The sequence below is a fragment of the Mirounga leonina genome, unplaced genomic scaffold (assembly GCF_011800145.1).
Source record: "Mirounga leonina isolate KUSES-001 unplaced genomic scaffold, KU_Mleo_1.0 Mir_125, whole genome shotgun sequence".
Classification (NCBI taxonomy): Eukaryota; Metazoa; Chordata; class Mammalia; order Carnivora; family Phocidae; genus Mirounga; species Mirounga leonina.
In genome coordinates, this window is record NW_023270305.1 from 58,293,180 (window position 1) to 58,314,137 (window position 20,958).

Below are 20,958 nucleotides of genomic sequence, written 5' to 3' on the forward strand. Positions count from 1 at the left end.
GATTTGTGTTGATTGTACAAAATATAACCTCTAACCATAAACACTTATCACTTATAAAAAGAGAACATTTACCTTTTACATTTCTTTAAAAGATTAAGTTTTACATTTTTATTTCAAATAAAATGCTGCTTTGCAAAAAGCCCCGCTTATTTTGAATCCCTTTCTTCACCACCACATGTTCCACACTGCTGGGGCAATTTGGTCAGAGGTCAAGAATGTGGGTTTGCCATCATGGGATGCGGGAAATCATTTACAGAATGCATAAAAGTCACTTCATAGCACTCTGCCTTAAGGCTGAATTGGCACGGTACAATCTCTCTGCTACACAACATGATGCACAAGGCTTTCCTCATCTTCCTTCTAAATTATACACGGGAGTACACAATTTAGGCATAAGTATAAATCTCCCCAGCCTCGTATATATAAAATTTGCAAACATGGGGCAACAATCCATCTTAATTCGAATTACTTTCTAAAGCATTTCTAAGTCTTGACCTTTTGCAAGCTAATGATTTGAGAGACCTCCCCTCTACACCCAACTTGTGTGAGGGGGGAAACTTTCACATGAAGCTTTTCTCTACTGTGAGAAAAAGCAGCTGCTTCCATCCCACCAGCAGATTCCTTAGGCAGATTATGAAGACAGCAGAGTTCACTTCCTTATGCCTCCACTTGTGTTTTCCTCTGATGTTTCGGATACTAAAGACAGGGAGGGCTGGTGATGAGTGACTGCGAGGTGAATCAGACTAATTTTCAAGCAAAAAAGACTTAAGGAGAATGGAAAGATTCAAAGCTCCCTGGGCAATGGAAGTGACCCAACTCCAGACTCTTTCATCTTTGTGATGATAAACTGGCACTTGACAAGTGACCGCAGGCCTGATTCCTACATTTTTAAAACATGGACGTGTTCCACATTATACCAGAGAAGCCATCTCCCCTGTGAAACATCTTACACCAAATGGGTGTCCCAGAATGCAATTCGCTTCTGACACTAATTGCATGGAGTGAGGGCAGATCCCCGAGCTGAAGGGATCTGTCCGTCCCCCAAGACTGCCTCCACTTCCAGATGACAGTCACAAGTCCCAGGCCACCACACTTCTGACTGATCAGCAGTAAGTTCATGAACAACCCTCTCAGGTTCAAAAATTTACTAGGACGACTCACAGAATTCAGGAAAAAAACTTTACTTATGTTTGCTGGTTTATTATAAAGGATACAACTCAGGAACAGCCAAATGGAAGAGGTGTATATGCAAGGTGTGGTGGGGGGGAGGGGTGCAGAACTTTCATGGCCTCTTAGGACCCACCACCCTTCCAACACACTAATGTGTTCCCCCAACCCAGAAGCTCTCCAGATACTGTCATTTAGGGGTTTTTAGGGAAGTTTTAATATGTAGACATGCTTGAGTAAATCAATCATTGAGATTAAACTCAATCTCTAGGCCCCCCTCTTTCCCAGAAGGTAGGCTCAAAGTTCCCACCTTCTCATTATTTGGTCATTTCAGTGACCAGCCCCATCCTAACACTATATAAAGGCCTCACCCTAAGTCACCTCCACCAGCACAAATCCAGGTATGAGAAAGAAGGCTTTTCAAGAATAACAAGACACTCAGAAAATTCCAAGGATTTTAGGGAGTTCTGTGCCAGGACTGAGGACAAAAACAAAATTTATTTCTTATTATACCACAAAGTTAAAAGCAAGAAGAGGATGAAGGCAAGTAAAACTGAAATTAAGAACAGTTTTTACAACTCAAAGGAAGAATATATACATATACATAATATATGTTACCTATATATAAAACATATATACATAGCATCCTAATAATAGAGAATATCTGTCAACTGGGTAAAAATTAGTAGCAAGTAGATTACCTCACCTTATTACCTCAGAGATACAAACTTTTTTTTAAAAAAAGATTTTTATTTATTTAACACAGAGAGAGAGCACACAATCAGGCAGAGCATCAGGCAGAGGGAGAGGGAGAAGCAGACTCCCCGCTGAGCAGGGAGCCCGATGCGGGACTCAATCCCATGACCCTGGGATCAGACCTGAGCTGAAGACAGACGCTTAACTGACTGAGAGACCCAGGCGCCCCGAGATACAAACATTTAAAGCCACTTAGTAAAGGACACAATCCAAGGTGGTGTTTACACTGTCAATACAAGATGTGCTGTGGGGCGCCTGGGTGGCTCAGCTGTTAAGCGTCTGCCTTCGGCTCAGGTCATGATCCCAGGGTCCTGGGATCAAGCCCCACATCGGGCTCCCTGCTCGGCAGCGGGAAGCCTGCTTCTCCCTCTCCCACTCCCCCTGCTTGTGTTCCCTCTCTCGCTGTGTCTCTGTCAAATAAATAAATAAAATCTAAAAAAAAAAAATACAAGATGTGCTGTAAAAAGATGAATTCCTGCAGTAATGTCTTTTATATATCACCTCAGAATTCAGATTGGAGTCTAGAGAAGACTCAACATGTAGAGCACTTAAGAGGGACAGGTAACTTGCTATGTACATTTCCACTGCGCTAGCCAAGATTTCCCACTTCAGAACATGCATTTGTAACAGAAACCCTACAACAGCATTCCCTCACGCTGGATCTATCACTGTATTACTTCCCTGTAAGAGAAAGTAAGATATTTCTCTTTTCTCAAAATGAGAAATTGATACTTTAATCCTTACTAGATTTTAGCTGGGTCTAGATGTAATGGTCTCAGACACTCAGGGAAATAGACCAGTCAACCACCAAGACTCCACACCAGTCTTGAAATGTGATTCCCCAGACCAGCTACATCAGCATCACCCAGAAACCTGTTAGAAATGCATATTATCAGGGGGCGCCTGGGTGGCTCAGTTGGTTAAGCGACTGCCTTCGGCTCAGGTCATGATCCTGGAGTCCCTGGATCAAGTCCCGCATCGGGCTCCCTGCTCAGCGGGGAGCCTGCTTCTGCCTCTGACGCTCCCCCCCTCATGTGCTCTCTCTCTCTCATTCTCTCTGTCTCAAATAAATAAATAAAAAATCTTTAAAAAAAAAAAAAAAGAAAAGAAAAGAAATGCATATTATCAAGCCCTATCCTAGACTTACTGAATAAGAAACTCTGCAGGTGGGCCCAGCAATTAACAAGATGACCATGCAATTATGATGGATGCTCACATTCTAGAAGCATTCAGACACTGCTGAACTGTTCTGTTACTTTTTTTTTTTTTTTTTTAAATTCTGTTGCTCTTGTTTTCAGCATATAAGATTCTTAAAGAGCTCAGAGATTTTTTGGTCCCACAGAAGAGGAAGTCAGATAACAAGAAAATTTCCTCCAATAAACAGATGGTTTTCCTGGTAACTACTGGATCCACTGAAAGCAATTCTTTTTCTAAACATCACTTAACCCACAGGCAACACGTTTTCTTTTCATTAACTTTCATGGTGACTCATGGCTTCTTCTAAACCACAAGATTTATTCCTGAGCCTTTTAAAGATCTTTTTTTTAAACATGTTTCAGTTACCCATTATCGATATTCTATACCAATGAGCTTTGAATCATTTTATATTTTACTCAATATAGAAAAATAGGAAAGTATACACTTGGGAGCCAGTCTGCCTTAGCCACTTATCAGCAGTGTGACCTTCGGCGAGCTACTTAATCTCTCTATGCATCAGTTTCCTCATCTATACACTGCAGATAATAGTAACGTCCCTTGTATATGGTTGTTATGGGATTAACTGTTAATACATACAATGCACTTAGAACAGTGCCTGCACACGGGAAGCACCATGTTAAATGCTTACTATTCCTATCGTAACTACAGTAGTTCAGGGACCTAGATAACAGAGAGGGAAAGCCACCCTAGGAAGTGTTAGGACAACTGATGGATACTAAAGCCAGCTGGGGATCTCCCCGGGAACTGCAGGAAAGATCAGATACAAAGAGCAAGGAACTACTCTACAATTGCAGGTATAACTTTCCATACAAGAGAGGTAATGCGTAGTAGTCTAGAACCAGAAAGTAAATGACTCATGATTAAGGGTAACTGGCCACCGATATCATACTGATCTAAAGACTTAAATGAAGATTCAAGAAAAAGAGGTAAGAGATTAAGGTACAAATCGATCCACTGGCACTAGCCAGCCAGGAGCAAGGTTTCTATAAGGTTCCATGTTAATGAATAAGCTAGAAAATCTTCAATTCTAGAGTGACTACCTGGTTAATCATTCATTTATGCCCTCAAATCAGGCGAGCTCAAGAAAGATGGTTAAATCACCACCACTCAAGAGACAATTTATCCTAAGGCAACTGGAGAATCCTATAGCATTTAGTTGGCTGCATCCCCAGTATCCACTTCCCTTTTCCTATTATATTCCAAATTTTCTAGCCAAGCTGTTCAGATGAGACTGACCCTTCCCCACCTCACCCCACAACCCCCCTCACTCCAGAAGTGTGTCAGGATTAGCTGATGTCAATCAGCATATCCTTTTCTCTGACTTTACTTGGAGAGGGATTGTGAGGGAGGCCTCTGGCCCAAGGCAGGATCAATCAGGCCAGTGAGACTGCTCTGAGGGCCATGGTAGAAGTACTGGGCAGCAGAGGTGCTCTTTTCTCCTGGATATCCTTACAGACAGATCTGGGACCTGGGGCAGCCATCTTGGAACTACAAGGCCAAAAAATGTAGAGAAAGAAACTGGGCCCTGGTCACACTATTTAAGCCCAGGAGTAAGTCTTGCTTAAAGGCCAAATCTGTCTTCAATGTGACCAATACATTCTCTTTATCATTTAAACCACTTTGGGTTAGGTTTCCTTTTGCTTACAGTCGAGAGAACTCTGAATGATACATGCATCATAATCAGATGACACCATAAAGGTAAAAAGAAAAGTCAGCTATGCGAACAATTAACAGTAAACTTACCTGGCTGACATGGCTACAATTTATGGGTAACAATCAAAGACATTAAGAAAAAAAAAAAATCATTAACCCACTTTTCTCATTTGGAAACCATTTGATTTGAAATCTCAAAGTTTAGATGCAAGACCTTAAATAGACTCCACTTTGATCTCTGGTTTACATATATTCAGTATTGCTGAGTTTTCATCATGATGGAACCCTTTCTGGATTTTCAGGGCAATTTCAGGGCAAGACACTGCCCACCCCAACTAGGGCGAGGGTGAAAGCGTGTTCTAAGCATTCAACAGCAACAAGGGAGTGAGAAATCACAAAGGAAGGATGTGTTTATGCTAATTTTAATGAGTCGATAGCAAACTGACCTGTTATAGCATTAAACATGCCCTTACCAGATTAAGCTATTGCTTTTTTACATCTAAAACCCTTGCATGTGATACTAACCACCCTTGGTCACCCAAAGTAAGTACTCTACTACTGTAACAAGTCAGGTCAACTAATGTATCACAGGAACTAAGCACACAGGCTAATGTGTACATTTTTCTGTATACAGTCCAGTAGGCTGCATTATTTTGAAACATAAGATGAGTCAAAAAATTCTTACAAACCTAGAGCAGCTCCAAAAATCACTCAATCATTTTGGCCTTAGGAGGGACAGGTCTCCAAATATGGACCTGGCTATCTTATGCAACGGTCAGCTTGCCCTCCTGGCACATACTGATGTGGAGGGGAGCTGACCTTCTTGTAGGGGAGACAGGGTGGGTGATTTTAAAGGGAGCGCTAAGGGCCGCTGGGCCTCTGTAGAGGGGCAGGAGGAGACGCACCTGCCAGAGCCTTGATGCGGGAGCGCTCGAAGAGCCTCGCGGAGCTGTTCTCATTGTCCCAGTCATCCACGTCCCAGCGGTTGTTGACATCGCTGTACTGCTGTTGGATCTCAATGTTGTCATAGTCTGTGGCTACTGTGGTCGTCATCCTGAACTGTCTCAGCTGCTCCTCCACATCAGCTCCTTCTTAGAGTTCTGTGACAAAGGGAAAGAAGACCCGATTTAGATGTCTAAAGTGCGCCACGTCCCTAAGAAACCTGCTGGGTTAGAGGTGAGTAGAAGATGAGACAATTCCTACAAGTCAAGAACAGATTTCCGGGGTCAATCGAAGATAATTTTGAACATCAGCACTGCCTCAGAACAGGTGTATGACCTGGGCCAGGGTACGTAACATCTCTGAGCCTCAGTTTCCCCAACCATTAAAAAGGAAAGATAGTCTCCATGTTGTTGAAAGGACTGAATGAAATGACAGACACCCAATCCAGGGTGGGTTTCTTCCCTCTTTGTAAAGTTTAAGCTTTGCAATTTTAAAGTTTTATGGAAGCTGGATGAATACCTACGTGGGGCTTCTGAATGAACTCATTTATTTCTACTCTGTACCACCATAAACTATAACCTTTTAGCTTCTCCTGGAAATTCATAAAATGTTATATAAGAGAACATGTTGTTTCACCTAAATATCTCATTTTCCTATTAGAAAACAGATGCCTAAGATCAAATGAGTTAGTAAATGTAAGTCACCAAGGAGAGTTCCAGTGCACAGTAGAGGCTTAATAAGGAACGACTGCAATTATTTATATTGCAATTATTTACAAATTCTATGACCAAGACCCAGTTCTCAGGGACCAACCCAGGGCACAGTATTTTACAGGAACAAGTAAGAAACAAGAACCTAGGCCTCAACTTTTGGTCCACTGCTATCTTCACTTTATCAAAATGCCCTCAGAGAATTATGAGAATACATTTAGCTTTAAATATAGCTTCTTCCCTCTTCAGTACAGCTATGATGCATCCACTGAACCGGAATGTACTGAGAACTTACTACATGCTCAGCACTGTTTCAGATGCTAGGGATAACAGTAAACAAGATAAGGACTCAGCTCCAGGGAAGCCTATGGCCTTGTAGGAGGAGCCGGACAAAAAGCACACAAGAAAAGGCAAAATAGTTGCAAGAAAATAAAAAAGCGGAGGCAATAGAGTCGTGATCGACCACACTGTATTATAAACTTCAAAGTTGCTAAGAGACTAGATCTTACTGTTCACACCACCAAAAAAAAAAAAAAAGAAATGCTAATTACGTGATGTGATAGAGCCCGTTAGCTAATGCTACAGTAGTGATCATATTGTAATACAGAAATATATGAAATCAACATGTTGTTGATTTCCTTAAACTTACACAATGTTATACATCAAATATATCTCAATTTAGGAAAGAAAGAGAGATTGAGACTATTTCATATTTCAGATCTAGTGGTCAGGGAAGGCCTCTCTGAGTCAGTATTTAAAGTGAGATCTCAATATCAAAAAGGAACAGGTCACGCCCAGATCAAGAGAAATAGCACTTCCAGGGAAAGGAAAGCCTTTATGTTGAGAAGCAGGATAGCTTGTTGGAGGAATGAAGTCAGTGACCCATATAAGCACCCACCGTGGCTCAAACACAAGCATTTGGATGGAAGTAAAATCCTGGATACCAATCATGTAGACATAATCAATCCCAGCCATATAGATTTATCAGTAGATTAATTTTAACACCTACATTAGCAATGTATTTACCAGATTTCATAAAAACACACAAAAAAATGACAGAAACCTAAACCAATAAGTATGTTATATTGATCTTACTGTTTGTCACTTTTAATGCTGAGTCCTAACCCCCTTCAAAAAAAGAAAAGTCGATTGTGTCATGTACCATTTGACCTTGGAGGTGGTTAATTTTCATAACTATGTCAATACCAAAGACTTTCATAAAATTCAGCCTTGGAGGATGCCATCTCTACAAGAAAAAAAAAAAAAAAGAACGTGAAGGTGCTTATGAATTCCAAATTTCTGAAAGTAGAGAAAGTGCAATTTAATCCAACCCAAGGTGAGATCGAAACACTACACACCTCTTGGGATTCGTGCTGGCTATTTGGCGCCACCTGCTGACCAATGAGAACAAGCCACACTAGGACCTCCAAGGCAGCCGCCAACCGGGGCTCCAACTCCCCCCATACCTGACTCCTAAGTGAGCCTGACTCCCACCATTTCCCCCATGCGTCCCTCTTCCTACCACTGACTTATCCCCAGATCAGTGACTGCTTCCCCCAGATTTCTCAACAAGCAAGTGCTAATCCTTTCCCTAACCTTTAAATAAGTCGTCCAAACCACCTAAGCGTATTTTGTCCTAAAAATTCTTCTTTAATGGTGTTTGTTCTTTAACAACACCATTTTTCCTTAAAGAGGAAAGTGGGAATCAAAAGTCTGTGTACAAAAGGAATATCAATGCTATCAGTTATTCTTTTTATTCAGTTGTTTCACTTGAACGTCTAAGAACTTGGATATCAGGATCATTTTTCTTCAAGATGCTCCATCTGTCCTAAGATAATATCCTTATCAAACAGCTGATTTTTTATAATGGAATCTTTTTTTTTCCCCAGGGAAATGTCAAAGCAAAATATCCCAAACCCCACCGGGCCACAGTGAAAGGGTGCTTCTAGGTATTCAATAGCAACAACGGAGTAACCTAAGGGTAAAGGAAAAGTCAGTGTCAAGGAAAGAAGTGGATAAGCGTGCCCAGAGCATGGGGATTCCAAAAAGCCCAGCACACTATAAACACCATTACCCCCAATCTACTTCAACAAGCGCCAGCTGAGAGGGAAGTTTATATCACACATGGAAGTGTCTCCCGTAGGTTATCTACAAAGGGCTAGATTTTCCCAAGGTGTTATCAGCCATGTGTCCCCACAGCCAGTGACGTAATCTGTGCTTCTTAAATGGCTGAGGGAAGATTAGGAGGAGAGAAGAGTGGAGAGCCGGCCATCTTGAAACTCTGCCTGGTGGGTCTGCCATTTGGAAAGCATGAGAGGACTATATAAGGTTGGCATGAAACAAGACAATCTCCTCTCCCAGAGAACGGCTCTCATTGCCCCAACGGGCTGAGTGAGGGCCCAGATCCTGACTGACTTGATCATCACAGCAGAAAGTCATTGAATAATCCCTGAATGAATAAAAATCAATAATATCCTGGATGCGATATGAATAATACCCATGTTTTTGTGGCTAGGTTTTGGGAAGATGGTTAAAAAACGCATACTTACCTTCCCTGCCCTAAGTCTGTGTGTCTGTATGTGTGTAAAAACAAGGAATATTTAAGCCCAAGACCCCTCCACCAAATACTCTTCTCTAACCCTACATGCTATAAACTGGAATTTTCCAAAAGATACAAAAAAATTCCAAAGGTTCATCATTTTCTTCTTCGATAAGACAATAATTTTATCTCTTCAACTGGCAGACCAAAACAGAAAAAGACCAGGAAAAGGCAAATAGGTTCCTCCAGCTCTTGCATGTGCTACACTACATGGTCATAACCATCAAGAAAAAAGCCAGAACATTACCATTCCCAGTTTCAGTAGTGTTCTATTAGTTCACCTCTTTTTTTATTAAAATTCCATATATCAATACCTGGCAAAGTCCAGAGGGAAAATACCTTATCTGCTTACTTCCCAAGACGCCAAATCTGTTTTCCATGTGACACAGGTATTAGATAAATGCACAGGTTTTTTTTATTCTTTAGGCATCTCCAAGTTTCCTTCCACTGCCCTCTTCTGTTTCTGTATAAAATCTCCCCGGGTGATGGTACCCACCCCCAATCTCTGGCTCCTCCCCTATGCTGACAGCTGCTGCCTGGACAGCTAAGTGCAGGGGCCCTAAGGATCACCAGGTCAGTGTCTAAAACTAAACCCATACTTTCTCCCTCCAGACCCCGTCTCCTTTCCATCACTCCCTCACTGAATGGCACTCTCCTTTCTCCCAGTTACCTCGGCTAGACACCTTGCAGTCTTCCCTCATCTCTCCCTCTCCTCCCATCTTCAGCCCCCAAGGCTGCTTGTACCTCCCTGACAATCAGGAGTTAGCTCAAGCAACAGTTTTTTCTTTTCTTTTCTTTTTTTTAAGATTTCATTTATTTGAGAGAGAGAGAGAATGAGAAACAGAGAGAGCACATGAGAGGGAGGGTCAGAGGGAGAAGCAGACTCCTTGCTGAGCAGGGAGCCCAACGAGGGGCTCGATCCACTGACTCCAGGATCATGACCTGAGCCGCTTAACCAACAGAGCCACCCAGGCACCCCGAAACAGTTTTTTCTTTTTCCAGCAACTCACCTCCAATTTTAATCCCTACCCTTTCCCTGACATTGCCACCAGAGGGACCTTTCCCAAATGTAAGTCCAATCATTTCATTCCTGACTAAAACCCACCGAGGCCCAAGCCTTCAGAAAAATGCCCAGAAACCTTTGAAGCAAAAGGGGACTCTTCACGAGGGGACTCTGACCAGCTCTCCAGTGTGGTCTCAATATTCCTGTCCTAAGCTCTTGTAGCTCCTGAAGGAGATAAGTCAGGCTCTTGATTTACCTCCAAACGATTGGGAAACAGCTCTTTCCTCTACCCACAAATCCTAGCTTAGGTTATCACCTTACCGTAACTACCTCTTACCAGTTACCACCACTACCTTCTGGTCTGAATTAAGACAACCTTAGAGAACCCTGAATATGTCCTCCCTCCCAGACACCTTATACACCACTGACCTATCACTTAGCATTATAAGACTGTTTCATAAGTACTAAACTTCTATGTACTTATTGTCACTAGGCCATAGGCTCTCGAGGTCATGTTCCCATCATATTGTTCTTATATCTTCTCAACTCCTAGTGGGGTGCTCAGAAACATTAAATGCTTCCTGATTATTTATTTGTGCCTGGCTGGGTGGATGGGTGGGAGACTGGTAGGTAGAGGTCGGAAAGGTGAGGGCACGGGGACAATGTCAATTCAAGCTGCCACTCTGGTACTAACTCCATCAGACACAAAGGCCAAAACACACACTCACTGGAGCTACATAGATCTCCTGGGCACCCTGCTTTCAAGGAAGTCACAATTTTAGACTAGTCACAATTTTAAACGTGAACATAGATTTAATAAGGTACTTCTCCATGTACATACTAACACTTAGGTTTCCCTTTTTAATTTAGTTTTAACCCATCAAAAGAATTTACTTTTTGTCTGAACTACTCAGATTTCAGAAAGTAAAAAAATGAGAAGAAAATGGGATTTTCACTAGCACTAAATACACACCCACACACCCCCCCCCACACACACACCTCCTTAATACCCAATTTTAACTAAGGCTCTAATAAGAGGCTCTAATAAATTAAATTAAAATGAAAAAGGTAACTAACATTTGCCAATCCTTTTTGAGGAAGAAAACCATATGCCAACTATTTTGGCAGAAGCCACAGACCCAAATGTTCTGCAAACACTAAAAACCCTCCCACTTTACTCATAAAAGACTTGAAAAAGCATACACTGGACTGCTGGTGTGCTATCTTTAAAAAAAAAATTCTGCTCAGGGACTTTGAAGGGATCAAGCTGTGGGGTGTGACAATTTCCAGGAAGAGACCCAGGAGAGATCTGCCTCAATCCTCTCAACTATTCTGTCTCCAAAAAGTAAGACTGGAGTCACACCCTATTTGCAATGTGTCCACTGAGGCATTCTGCAGCATGAATAAAATGGCCAACAAAGAGGAATATCTGCAAGAAACCACAGGGGTGAATAAACCCTGCTAATCTGTTGTTATTCAGGTTCACAGAGCTAGTTTCACAATAAGGCCCAAGATTCCATCTTAAATATTCAGAGTTCTCTACTCACAAAACCAAGACATAAATGCTAAGTTCTAGTGTGACAACTAACAAAGTCACGTACCCAGTCTTTTATAAAAGTATCATTCACTTTTTTTTTTTTTTTAAAGTAAGCTCTATGCCCTAAATGGGGCTTGAACTCATGATCCTGAGATCAAGAGTCACATGCTCTACTGACTGAGCCAGCCAGGCGCCCCAGTATCATTCACTTTTAAAATTACCAGTTGACTTGCAGCTTTACAGAAACACATCAACTATACAAAAAGCATGACACAGCTGTACAAACTAGCCAAAATTCATAGAATTAGGCCATTCTGAGAGGAAGTATACTCAGAGACCTGTTTAATAATTAACCGTTGTTAACAAAGGTGGTCCTCAAATACTCTGCGCTAACTTTTGTCTGTTTATCAATGACAGAATAGGTTAAAATCTCCCAATCTGAGTGTGGATTTATCAAATTTTCCTTATAATTCCCTGGATACATACAAATTATAACTATTTTATCTTCTTGGTGGGCTGTTAACATCGAAATAGCCTATTTTCTCCCTATTCACACATTATCCCGTTTATTGATAATAATATATGCCTGGCATATTTTTTCCATTCTACTATTTCGCCTTCTATTTTGTTTTAGGTTTTAGTTATGTCTTTTATTTTTTAAATCTAATCCAAGTTTTTCTGTCATTTTGTGGGCAAACATAATCCATTTACATTGATTAGGATTAGGGCCATATTTGATGTTTTAACCAACTTGCTTTCTATCTTAATTAATGAAATGGGGAAACTGGGGCCAAAGAGTTAAACAACTGGATCATGTCACACAGCTATGAGCCCAATATCTATAGTATCTTTGTCACCTCTGAATCCTGAGCCACAAGAACTCAATCTAATCTTTAAAATACAGAAAGCTGGGGCGCCTGGGTGGCTCAGTTGGTTAAGCGACTGCCTTCAGCTCAGGTCATGATCCTGGAGTCCCAGGATCGAGTCCCGCATCGGGCTCCCTGCTCGGCAGGGGGTCTGCTTCTCCCTCTGACCCTCTTCCCTCTCGTGCTCTCTGTCTCTCATTCTCTCTCTCAATAAATAAAAAAAATAAAATCTTAAAAAAAATAAAATAAAATACAGAAAGCTGGTAAGTCTAACAACCAAAGAAAATGCTAATTGCATTTAAAATAGTTTAATTTTCATGCTGGCTTACTTTATGTGGGTATAGTGCTTTACTTGCTTTTTCATTCATTCCTTCCCAGAAACCCTTTGAGGTAAATAATATTTTAGTCCTACTTTATTTATTAATTAATTTATTTATTTTTTAAAGTAATGTCTACACTCAATCTCACCAGACACCAAATCTGCCAGCACCCTGATCGTGGACCTTCCAGGCTCCACAACCATGAGAAATAAATATTTGTTGTTTATCTATGGTATTTTGTCATAACAGCCTAAAGGGACTAAGACACCTTCATTCCCAATATTCAGAAATAACCTGTTTCCTACACAGGTGAAAGATGCCCCCAGTAGGCTGATTCTAGTTTTATGAACAAAGTTCTAGGGACAAATTTTCCTTTTTAACATGGGCATGTTAAGCCAGGCTCTACTCTTTGGAGGAGCAAAATTAACCCTTATTAAAAAAGGAAATTAATTATTTAAAATATTTCACTAGCAAACAATACACTAACCATAATTCATTTTCTTTTAAAGCAATCTATTAAAAAGAATCTTCCATCACTATGGCTTAATAACATAGTACACAATGACCAAGAACAGATTTCTACAACAAGAAGGAGTATAATGCAGGGAGGAAACAAGGCATCTCTCTGACCTCCCTCCACTTTATAGGGTAAACTGCACAGTAGAACAATAGAATTATAAACAGATTATTATTTGACTGCCTTCAATGAAAGGAAAATTCTTAATATACTGAATAAAAATTTATTCTTTTATTATTTATACATTAAATTTTTAAACAAAGTACCTTATTTCTTTTCTTTGCCTGCCTATGATACCATTTAGATTCTAAATATATATCTGCAAGCCCTAAAATTTGTTTAGACTAGCTTTATTTTGAAAAGAGAAAGATTAGCTCTTCCGTAACCTATGAATCAAACAAAATAATTCAGTAATTTCTACTAAATGTATGGCTATCCTCATTGGCAGTTAAAGGCCAAACTTGGTTTTGTTCTCCTTTTGGAGAGAAGCAATTAAAATTGAAATCATTAACTCAATGCAGACTTAACACTATGATCTGATGGCCAATGTGGCGTTTCTGAGTCACCATAAGTAACTATTTTGGTCTCTTATTCCCAGATAGTTTTAAATTACAATATAGGCATAATGGTACTGCTGCCAAAATGCTGATCCTGAATTTCAGTGAGTTTGGCATTTCATTGAGTTATTGTTTGTGAAATATCATAAGTCAGTATCATGTGTGCCCAAACAATAGAGAAGCAATAATGTGCTTTCTGTTTGGAAAGCTGACTTTTCCTTCTAGAGTAGCCCAGTGCCAAAATTCTCTGCAAATCTATCACATGAAAATGCATCTCTCTACTACCTGGAATAGTGATCAAATGAAGGAAATATGTAAAATTGCAATGAAAAGCAACACTACAGGAAATGAATGAGGCACGCGCGCGTGCACACACACACACACCCCAAGCTCCACAAGGGTCAGGATCCTCTCTGTTCATTTTTTTTTTTTTTTTAAGATTTTATTTATTTGACAGAGAGAGACACAGCGGAGAGAGGGAACACAAGCAGGGGGAGTGGGAGAGGGAGAAGCAGGCTCCCCGCCGAGCAGGGAGCCCGATGCGGGGCTCGATCCCAGGACCCTGGGATCATGCCCTGAGCCGAAGGCAGACGCGTAACGACTGAGCCACCCAGGCGCCCCTGATCTGTTCAGTTTTATACCAGCAGCACCAGCATTGTGCTCAAGACAAAGCAGGTGCTCAAAAACAATTATGAAGTAAAATGGGCAGGTGGTAGGAGCAGTGTAACTCCAGAGCAATCTAACTCTGAAATACAATGCTTCTTTCTGCCTACACAATATGTATCCTGGACCCCAATAAAATTCTCAGTGTTACATAAGGGGCAGCCTTGTCTTCACTCGGTTTCATTTAGAAAAGGACGAATTTTTGCAAGAAGTTTGTTTTCAAATGTTGCAAAATGAGACAGGTCATATTTGAATAGGAATGGAATAACCACTAATTTCACAATCTCATTTGGGATATATATATATTATATAAATTATCAATATTTATATATAATAAATTAATATACATTAATAATATGTTGACATAAATTTAAATGTGTAATTTATATACATAGTATACATTAATATATATTATTAAAATGTCAATAAATATATATCTATTATAGATATAAATAAATATTTAAATAATGTTTTAAGAATCATGCCCCTTTGAGAATCATTACGCTTTGTAAAGTGACCTAAATCCTAGGCATGTCTAATATCCAAATTTCCAAAGGTTTAAATATTACTAGTTAAATTTTCTCAGAGAACAGTTCAAACAATTCTCATTGCTTGGGTTAACGCTTCGGCAGCAAGCCTTTCCCCTGTGTATACCTGGTAAATGTTTCCTAAACTTACTTAGAACTTTGTAACCTTTCAAATGAACAAAATGAATAAAGGTTAGGCTATGATACTTGAAAAGAAAAAGTGACATTAATTCCAGAAAAAACATTCATATAATTATCATTTTAACACGATCAAACTTCTATTACTAAAATTTGTTTAAATCTGATCAATTTGAAGAAACTTTGAAAAAAACAACAACAATGTTTAACAATTTATACAGGCTGAAATCCATTAGAATTATGCATGTTACTTTCAAAAGCTTGATTCCAAAGGTGCTCAATATGAAGTTTGGTAACAAAGGTCAGTTAAAGTAAATGCGGAGATCCATTTGGCTTTCCAGAATATTTAAACACTGTTGTATGAGAAAAAGGAGCCACAGTGTTTAAAATGTTCCCCTAAGTTTAGAATCATGGAGGAGCTATCTGATCTATAACTAAGAGCATGCATTCATCACAGGTGACCAACCACAAGTACGTACGTATCTACCACAGGGCCAGACCATAATCTGACCAACTGAGCCGACAACCCAGCACCCCACCAAACTTGTCACAAAGGCACAGAATAAAGCACGGTCTATCCAAAGCTACAGGGCCATGGGCCTGCAATTCAAATTTGCTATTGCTCAAATCACTTCAAAATGAGAATAAGGTCTCAGCTGGTCAAGTCCTTAATCAGGTTCAAGGGCAAAGGAAACCAGCAACTTTCCTTGTTCCCCCAACAGCAGAAAATAGGCTTAAAAGAACAACAATGAGAACATCCAGAGCATTCTCTTTAAAAGCTCCCTAGTGATATAATTTTGGAAACTGCATTTTTGAACTCCTCGCCTGAACAAAATCAAGCCTAGACTTTCATCTCCTTGAAATATGTTATTAATAAACGAGTTTTCTACTTCCCAAAATATCTACAACATAACATGCATTTTGTTTATCCTGTTTCCAAATGCTTTCAAAGAAGTTACTTCCTTTGCCAAACTCAGCAACAGAGTAAAGAATGAACAGGAAGGCAGGGCAAATGAGAGCTGGAGGCAATAAATTCTGCCAGCATTCTGATTCTGTGCAGAAAGAAAATCAGGGGCTGGGTATCCCAGCAGTGGCTGGATATTTAGGGATGTCTGAGTGAACTCTGATGCTCTCTTTCATGCCATCAAACGCTAATGCCAATCCAAAAAGGATCCTGTAATCAAGGACGGCTTTCTGATATCATTAGCAATAGAACTATTATCTTTTAATAATTTGTGATTTTAAAGATTGGGACAACAGAACCAGATCAGCCTAAACATAGGAAGGCTCTTCGGAAGCTCCCAGTCCCAACCCCAGGCCTCCCGTTATATGCTCTTGTGTCTTTTCCTCATGGCACATACCTATAGCATTTAAATAATTACATGTGTGATTATTTGTTAAATGACTATCACACCTTATATACTATACTCTCCATGAACTATTAGGCATTTCTCTCTTTATCCATGTATCCCTAGATACAATACGTAGCACATAGCAGACAATAAACATTTAGTGAATAAACTTTAAAATTATCTCACCTTCCAAGAGTATTATAAGCACTTTCCCTACCAAAACTGCTGTAACAAGGGAAAAGAAAAATCCAATGTATCCAAAGGCAAATTTGTTCAAATGAAAGCTGTTAAACACTAAAAACAAATATAACCCAAAATCTGAAATAAACCCCTAAATGGTCAAGAATCATCTGCATTTCTTCCTTTCTTTCTTTTTTTAACTATATTTACCGCATTACAACTTTTAACTTCCTTTACTGACCAAAAGAAAAACTAACTTCAAACAGCAACTTCAAATTTCTATTTAAATTACAGAGATGAATTTCCCAAGTAAAAATCTCATCGCGGGCTGAACAGCCATCCTCAAAGGGCGTTGACTCGAAGATCAAAGCGTGGTGAGGCAGGTTCATAACCCAGAGCCCAGGCACAAACAATACATTCCTCACTACCTCAGAAAGTATACTTAGCACAGTAAAGGACCTTGGACCAAGAAGAGACTCAAAACTGTTGGAAAACACACACCACAACCCATTTAGACATTTAAAATACCCCACGTCGGAAGAGGTGAAAATGAACAGCAGCCCAAAGAAAATGTGGTAAGCTCAAAAATAAAGTACCAGCAGAAGGTAGTCTACGCAGAGCTGGCTCGGTTGTTAGGAATGAAGCAATCATGCCAGGGCAGTGCCCAGCCCTAGAGTACTGAGAAGGGGGTAGGCAGGCTGTAAGAGAGCTGGGAGTCCAGGTCCCGGAGCTAGGACCTCCCAGGGGAGAAAGTCTTAAAGGGACACTGGGCGTCTATCCTCAAGGAACTTTAGGAGGCCTCATGTGGGCACTGGCACAAACTCCTTGGCAGACAGGAAGCAACGAATTCAGAGTGACTCAGGGTTAGGAGGCGCTTTCTAACAACTTCAGCTCTCCAAAAAATGCAGAGGGTTGCCCGGAGGGCAGGGAGTTTACCCTATCACCAGCAGTTCACACAGGGTGGGGAAGTACCATTTGACAGGGAAGCTAGAGAGGAAACCAAGTACTGTGTGGGAAGCCAGGTGACATGAATGCTAAGCGCCCTTCCAACCAGCAGGCCTCTATGATTTGGTTAACCACAAAGTATTTACCATTCTTGTGATCAGTACACTGTAGTAATACTACAGGACGTGAAATGCGGTTCCCAAGGTAGGTTGGCACGATACTCTCTTCCATGGGGCTCAAGGGATATTTCAAAAGAATGACTTTTCCATTCCTATTTTTAACCGAATCTCTACTACCTTAATTATAACCGTTCTTTGTGTTTCCACATAAAGTATCTGCATTCTCTTTAAAACCAAAGTACTCTTCTGCAAACATTTATAAATATTTTCATTGGGTTGCACAACCCTGCTGGGAAAAAAAAATGGGCAAAAAGTTTTGAAACTGGCTTTTACATTTTGATGAAAACATTAATCTTAAGCACACCACTGAAAATATTTATTAAGACAATTATTTTAGAAGGCAACTTTATATTTTTATTAATATCATAGGGTACCAAGTAAAACATAGGTTCATTTAAAAATTTTTTTGATTAGAAAATACTTCCTACGCTGGCATAATATCTCTGTCACTCAGAGCATATTACTGACTCTTGTGTTGTCCTAAGCAAAAGGCAGAGACATTCTTGACATCTTAATAGATGTGAAAAAGCAAAAGTTTTTATTTAAGAAAGCTGGAATGTCAAAATATAAAACAGCTTGTGCTTCATAAATCCTTTGTTTATACTGTTTAAATGAAACCTCTCTTTGCTTCTTCAGATTGGAGGGAAGGGCATTAAGTTTCAAGTAAGTTTCCTTAAGAAATTACTCTGTGATCCTCTTGATCAGATTTCTGCTCTAGTGGAGGGGATTTAAACTCATCAGTCCCGCTGAGGGTACTTAAAAGTCAATGCACACACATCCAGCATTGGTCATTTTGCAGCTACATGCTGACAAAATGAGGCTGATACTCAAAAAAATGAGTTGGTGACAAACCAAATAACCAAGGTACTGGGGGGGGTGCCTGGGTGGCTCAGTTGGATGAGCATCTGACTCTTGATTTAGGCTTAGGTAATGAACCTCAGGGTCCTGGGATCAAGCCCCATGTAGGGCTCCATGCTTGGCGGGGAGTCTGCTTGAGATTGTCTCCCTCTCTCTGTGCCCCTCCCCCCACTCACATTCTCACTCTCTCAAATAAATAAATCTTTAAAAAAAATAAATAAATAACCGAGGTACCACATGAGCTACAGAATTTGTTTTGCTATGGCTGTTTTAAATGCAGTTCCTAGAAGTTCCTTATCTCACCTGCTTTCTATAGGCAGATCATGATTGCGCCAAAACATTTCTGAAAAAGGTGAACTGATACATTTGGAAGCACCAAGAAAGGGTGGGAAAGTCATTCACTGTAACCACACTCAGCTATGGGATGATGAAAAATTAGGCATTTAGCAGTTTCTCTGCCAGAAGTTGGCTGATTTTACTTTCTGGTGATGTGCATGTGTTTTTGATCCTGCTATTTTGCTCAAAAAGGGTTGGTATGTTCAAAGACTAGGCACAAAAGGCCTGTTTTTGAGACTAGTGATGATGAGAGCAAGGATCAAAACGGTGACCTACAAGGATGGTCATTTTCATGCTTACGGTGATTTCTTGCCTCTAAGCTTTGGATACTTTTAAATTCTGCTGTATCCCGCAGATCCTCCAGGGGAAGGAGTGGGCAGACAGCAGTGCCAGAGACTTCTCTGAAACACAACTTGCCCCACTGGGCCTAGGGGAGGACAACAGGAAGGGAACTGGTCTGCTTCGTTTGCTCTGACTACAAAGGCACTAACCCACTGAGCAGAGACCCCTCACACTATGGAAGGTGGCCAGTGGCTTACATAGTGTAGTAAAGACTGGCCAAGTTCCCATGAGATCGACCTATCTTCTAATGGAGCATGCAAAGAAATGGAGACTCCAGTCTTGGGGGCAGGTGAGACTAGTTGACCAGGATCCAAAAATTATTTTTTTTTTTTAATTAATCAGTTCAATAGAGTGAGCTCCACAGGGCAAGATTTTTTTAACTTAGCAATCACTGACCAGAAGACTAAAATGTACCCAGTGGTTTAAACCCCTCTTTGTGTAAAATCCAGGGTGACTGCAGTGCCGGGAAAGATGCCAGCTACAGAGGCAGGGAATACAGTGCTCCCCTTGCCTCATGACCACAGAGGGAACATGGCAGTGACTACAAGTGCACTGTCTCCTTGAGGTGAGCGGGCTGATGTACTAGCTCAGGAGTCTGCAGAGCTCCCTCTTGACTCCTAATGAGGACAAAGCCAACAAGCACTGGTCCTCTTCAACCAAACTGCTCACTGCTCACACACTCTCTAGGAAAGTTCCTCAAGAAGTTCCAGAAAGTTCCTGTTTTCTCAAGAAGTTCCAGAAAGTTCCTGCTAACCAGCTCAACAGGCTTTACAAATGAGGGGGGAGACCCTCCCTGTTGCTTTCAGTATACATTCCAAAAAGAAACACACACACACACACACACACACACAGAGCAAAGCCAGAGTACGCCCTTGGTTTTGCATTGAGACAGATTTTTCATTAACACACCTCTGACTTCAACCTAAATCCATTAATCTTTCTCTATGTACAGGACGTTGCAGGAAAAGCAGGCTGGGATCTGTCACCCATGCATACACATCCCAGCCCCAAAAGGTATTCTCTGAAGTATTTATTTCATTTCCTCTAAACAGCAGGAGGTATCCTGCCTCTCCGCCATGCCTCCCCATGCCTTCGGTGCCAGAACTAGACAGCAATGTCAGGAGCAGGCTTCTCTGATGCAAACCAACTCCTCCCGGAGGAGGGGTGGGCAGGGACAGCCAGACCACTCTGTCAGCCTGACCATCCCACAGCACGAAACTGATGCCAGCTGCCCAGTACCAGCTACACTGCTCAGGTCTCTGGAACCTGCTCCTGACAAGAATAACACACCTTCACCATCAGCTTCCAGATCATAGCAGAGGTGAAGTCTTTAGGGCCAGAAAGCAGAAAACCACCAGCTTCCCCATCACAGCTACCCTCTCTCATGGGAGGGGGAGGGGGGCATTTCAGAGGCCAGTGAGTGTCTTTTAGATAAGAGATGGATCAATTCTCTGACATCCTGAAAAAGAAAAATACACATTTTTGTTTTCTTCATTTTCCTCATTTTCCGAGTTTTACATTTGGAAACGGATGCTGTCATATTACAAGAATCAATGGCAGGTCTGGAAATGAACCAAAGCCCTTGAATCCAGT

The 20,958-nt window shown here is 40.8% G+C and overlaps 1 protein-coding gene across 3 annotated transcripts in view; it reads right to left on the reverse strand.

Annotated features, from left to right (window-relative positions):
• Positions 1-20,958, reverse strand: part of SPTBN1 (spectrin beta, non-erythrocytic 1) — a 195,903-nt gene that overhangs the window by 137,694 nt on the left and 37,251 nt on the right. For 2 of the 3 annotated variants that reach the window (XM_035001550.1, XM_035001551.1), the window contains exon 2: positions 5,700-5,894. In XM_035001550.1, coding sequence (XP_034857441.1) covers positions 5,700-5,847 — 148 coding nt within the window. In that variant the 5' untranslated portion in view covers positions 5,848-5,894. Of the gene's footprint in view, positions 1-5,699; positions 5,895-20,958 lie in introns of those variants that run through there. The other variant, XM_035001552.1, reaches the window with a different exon arrangement.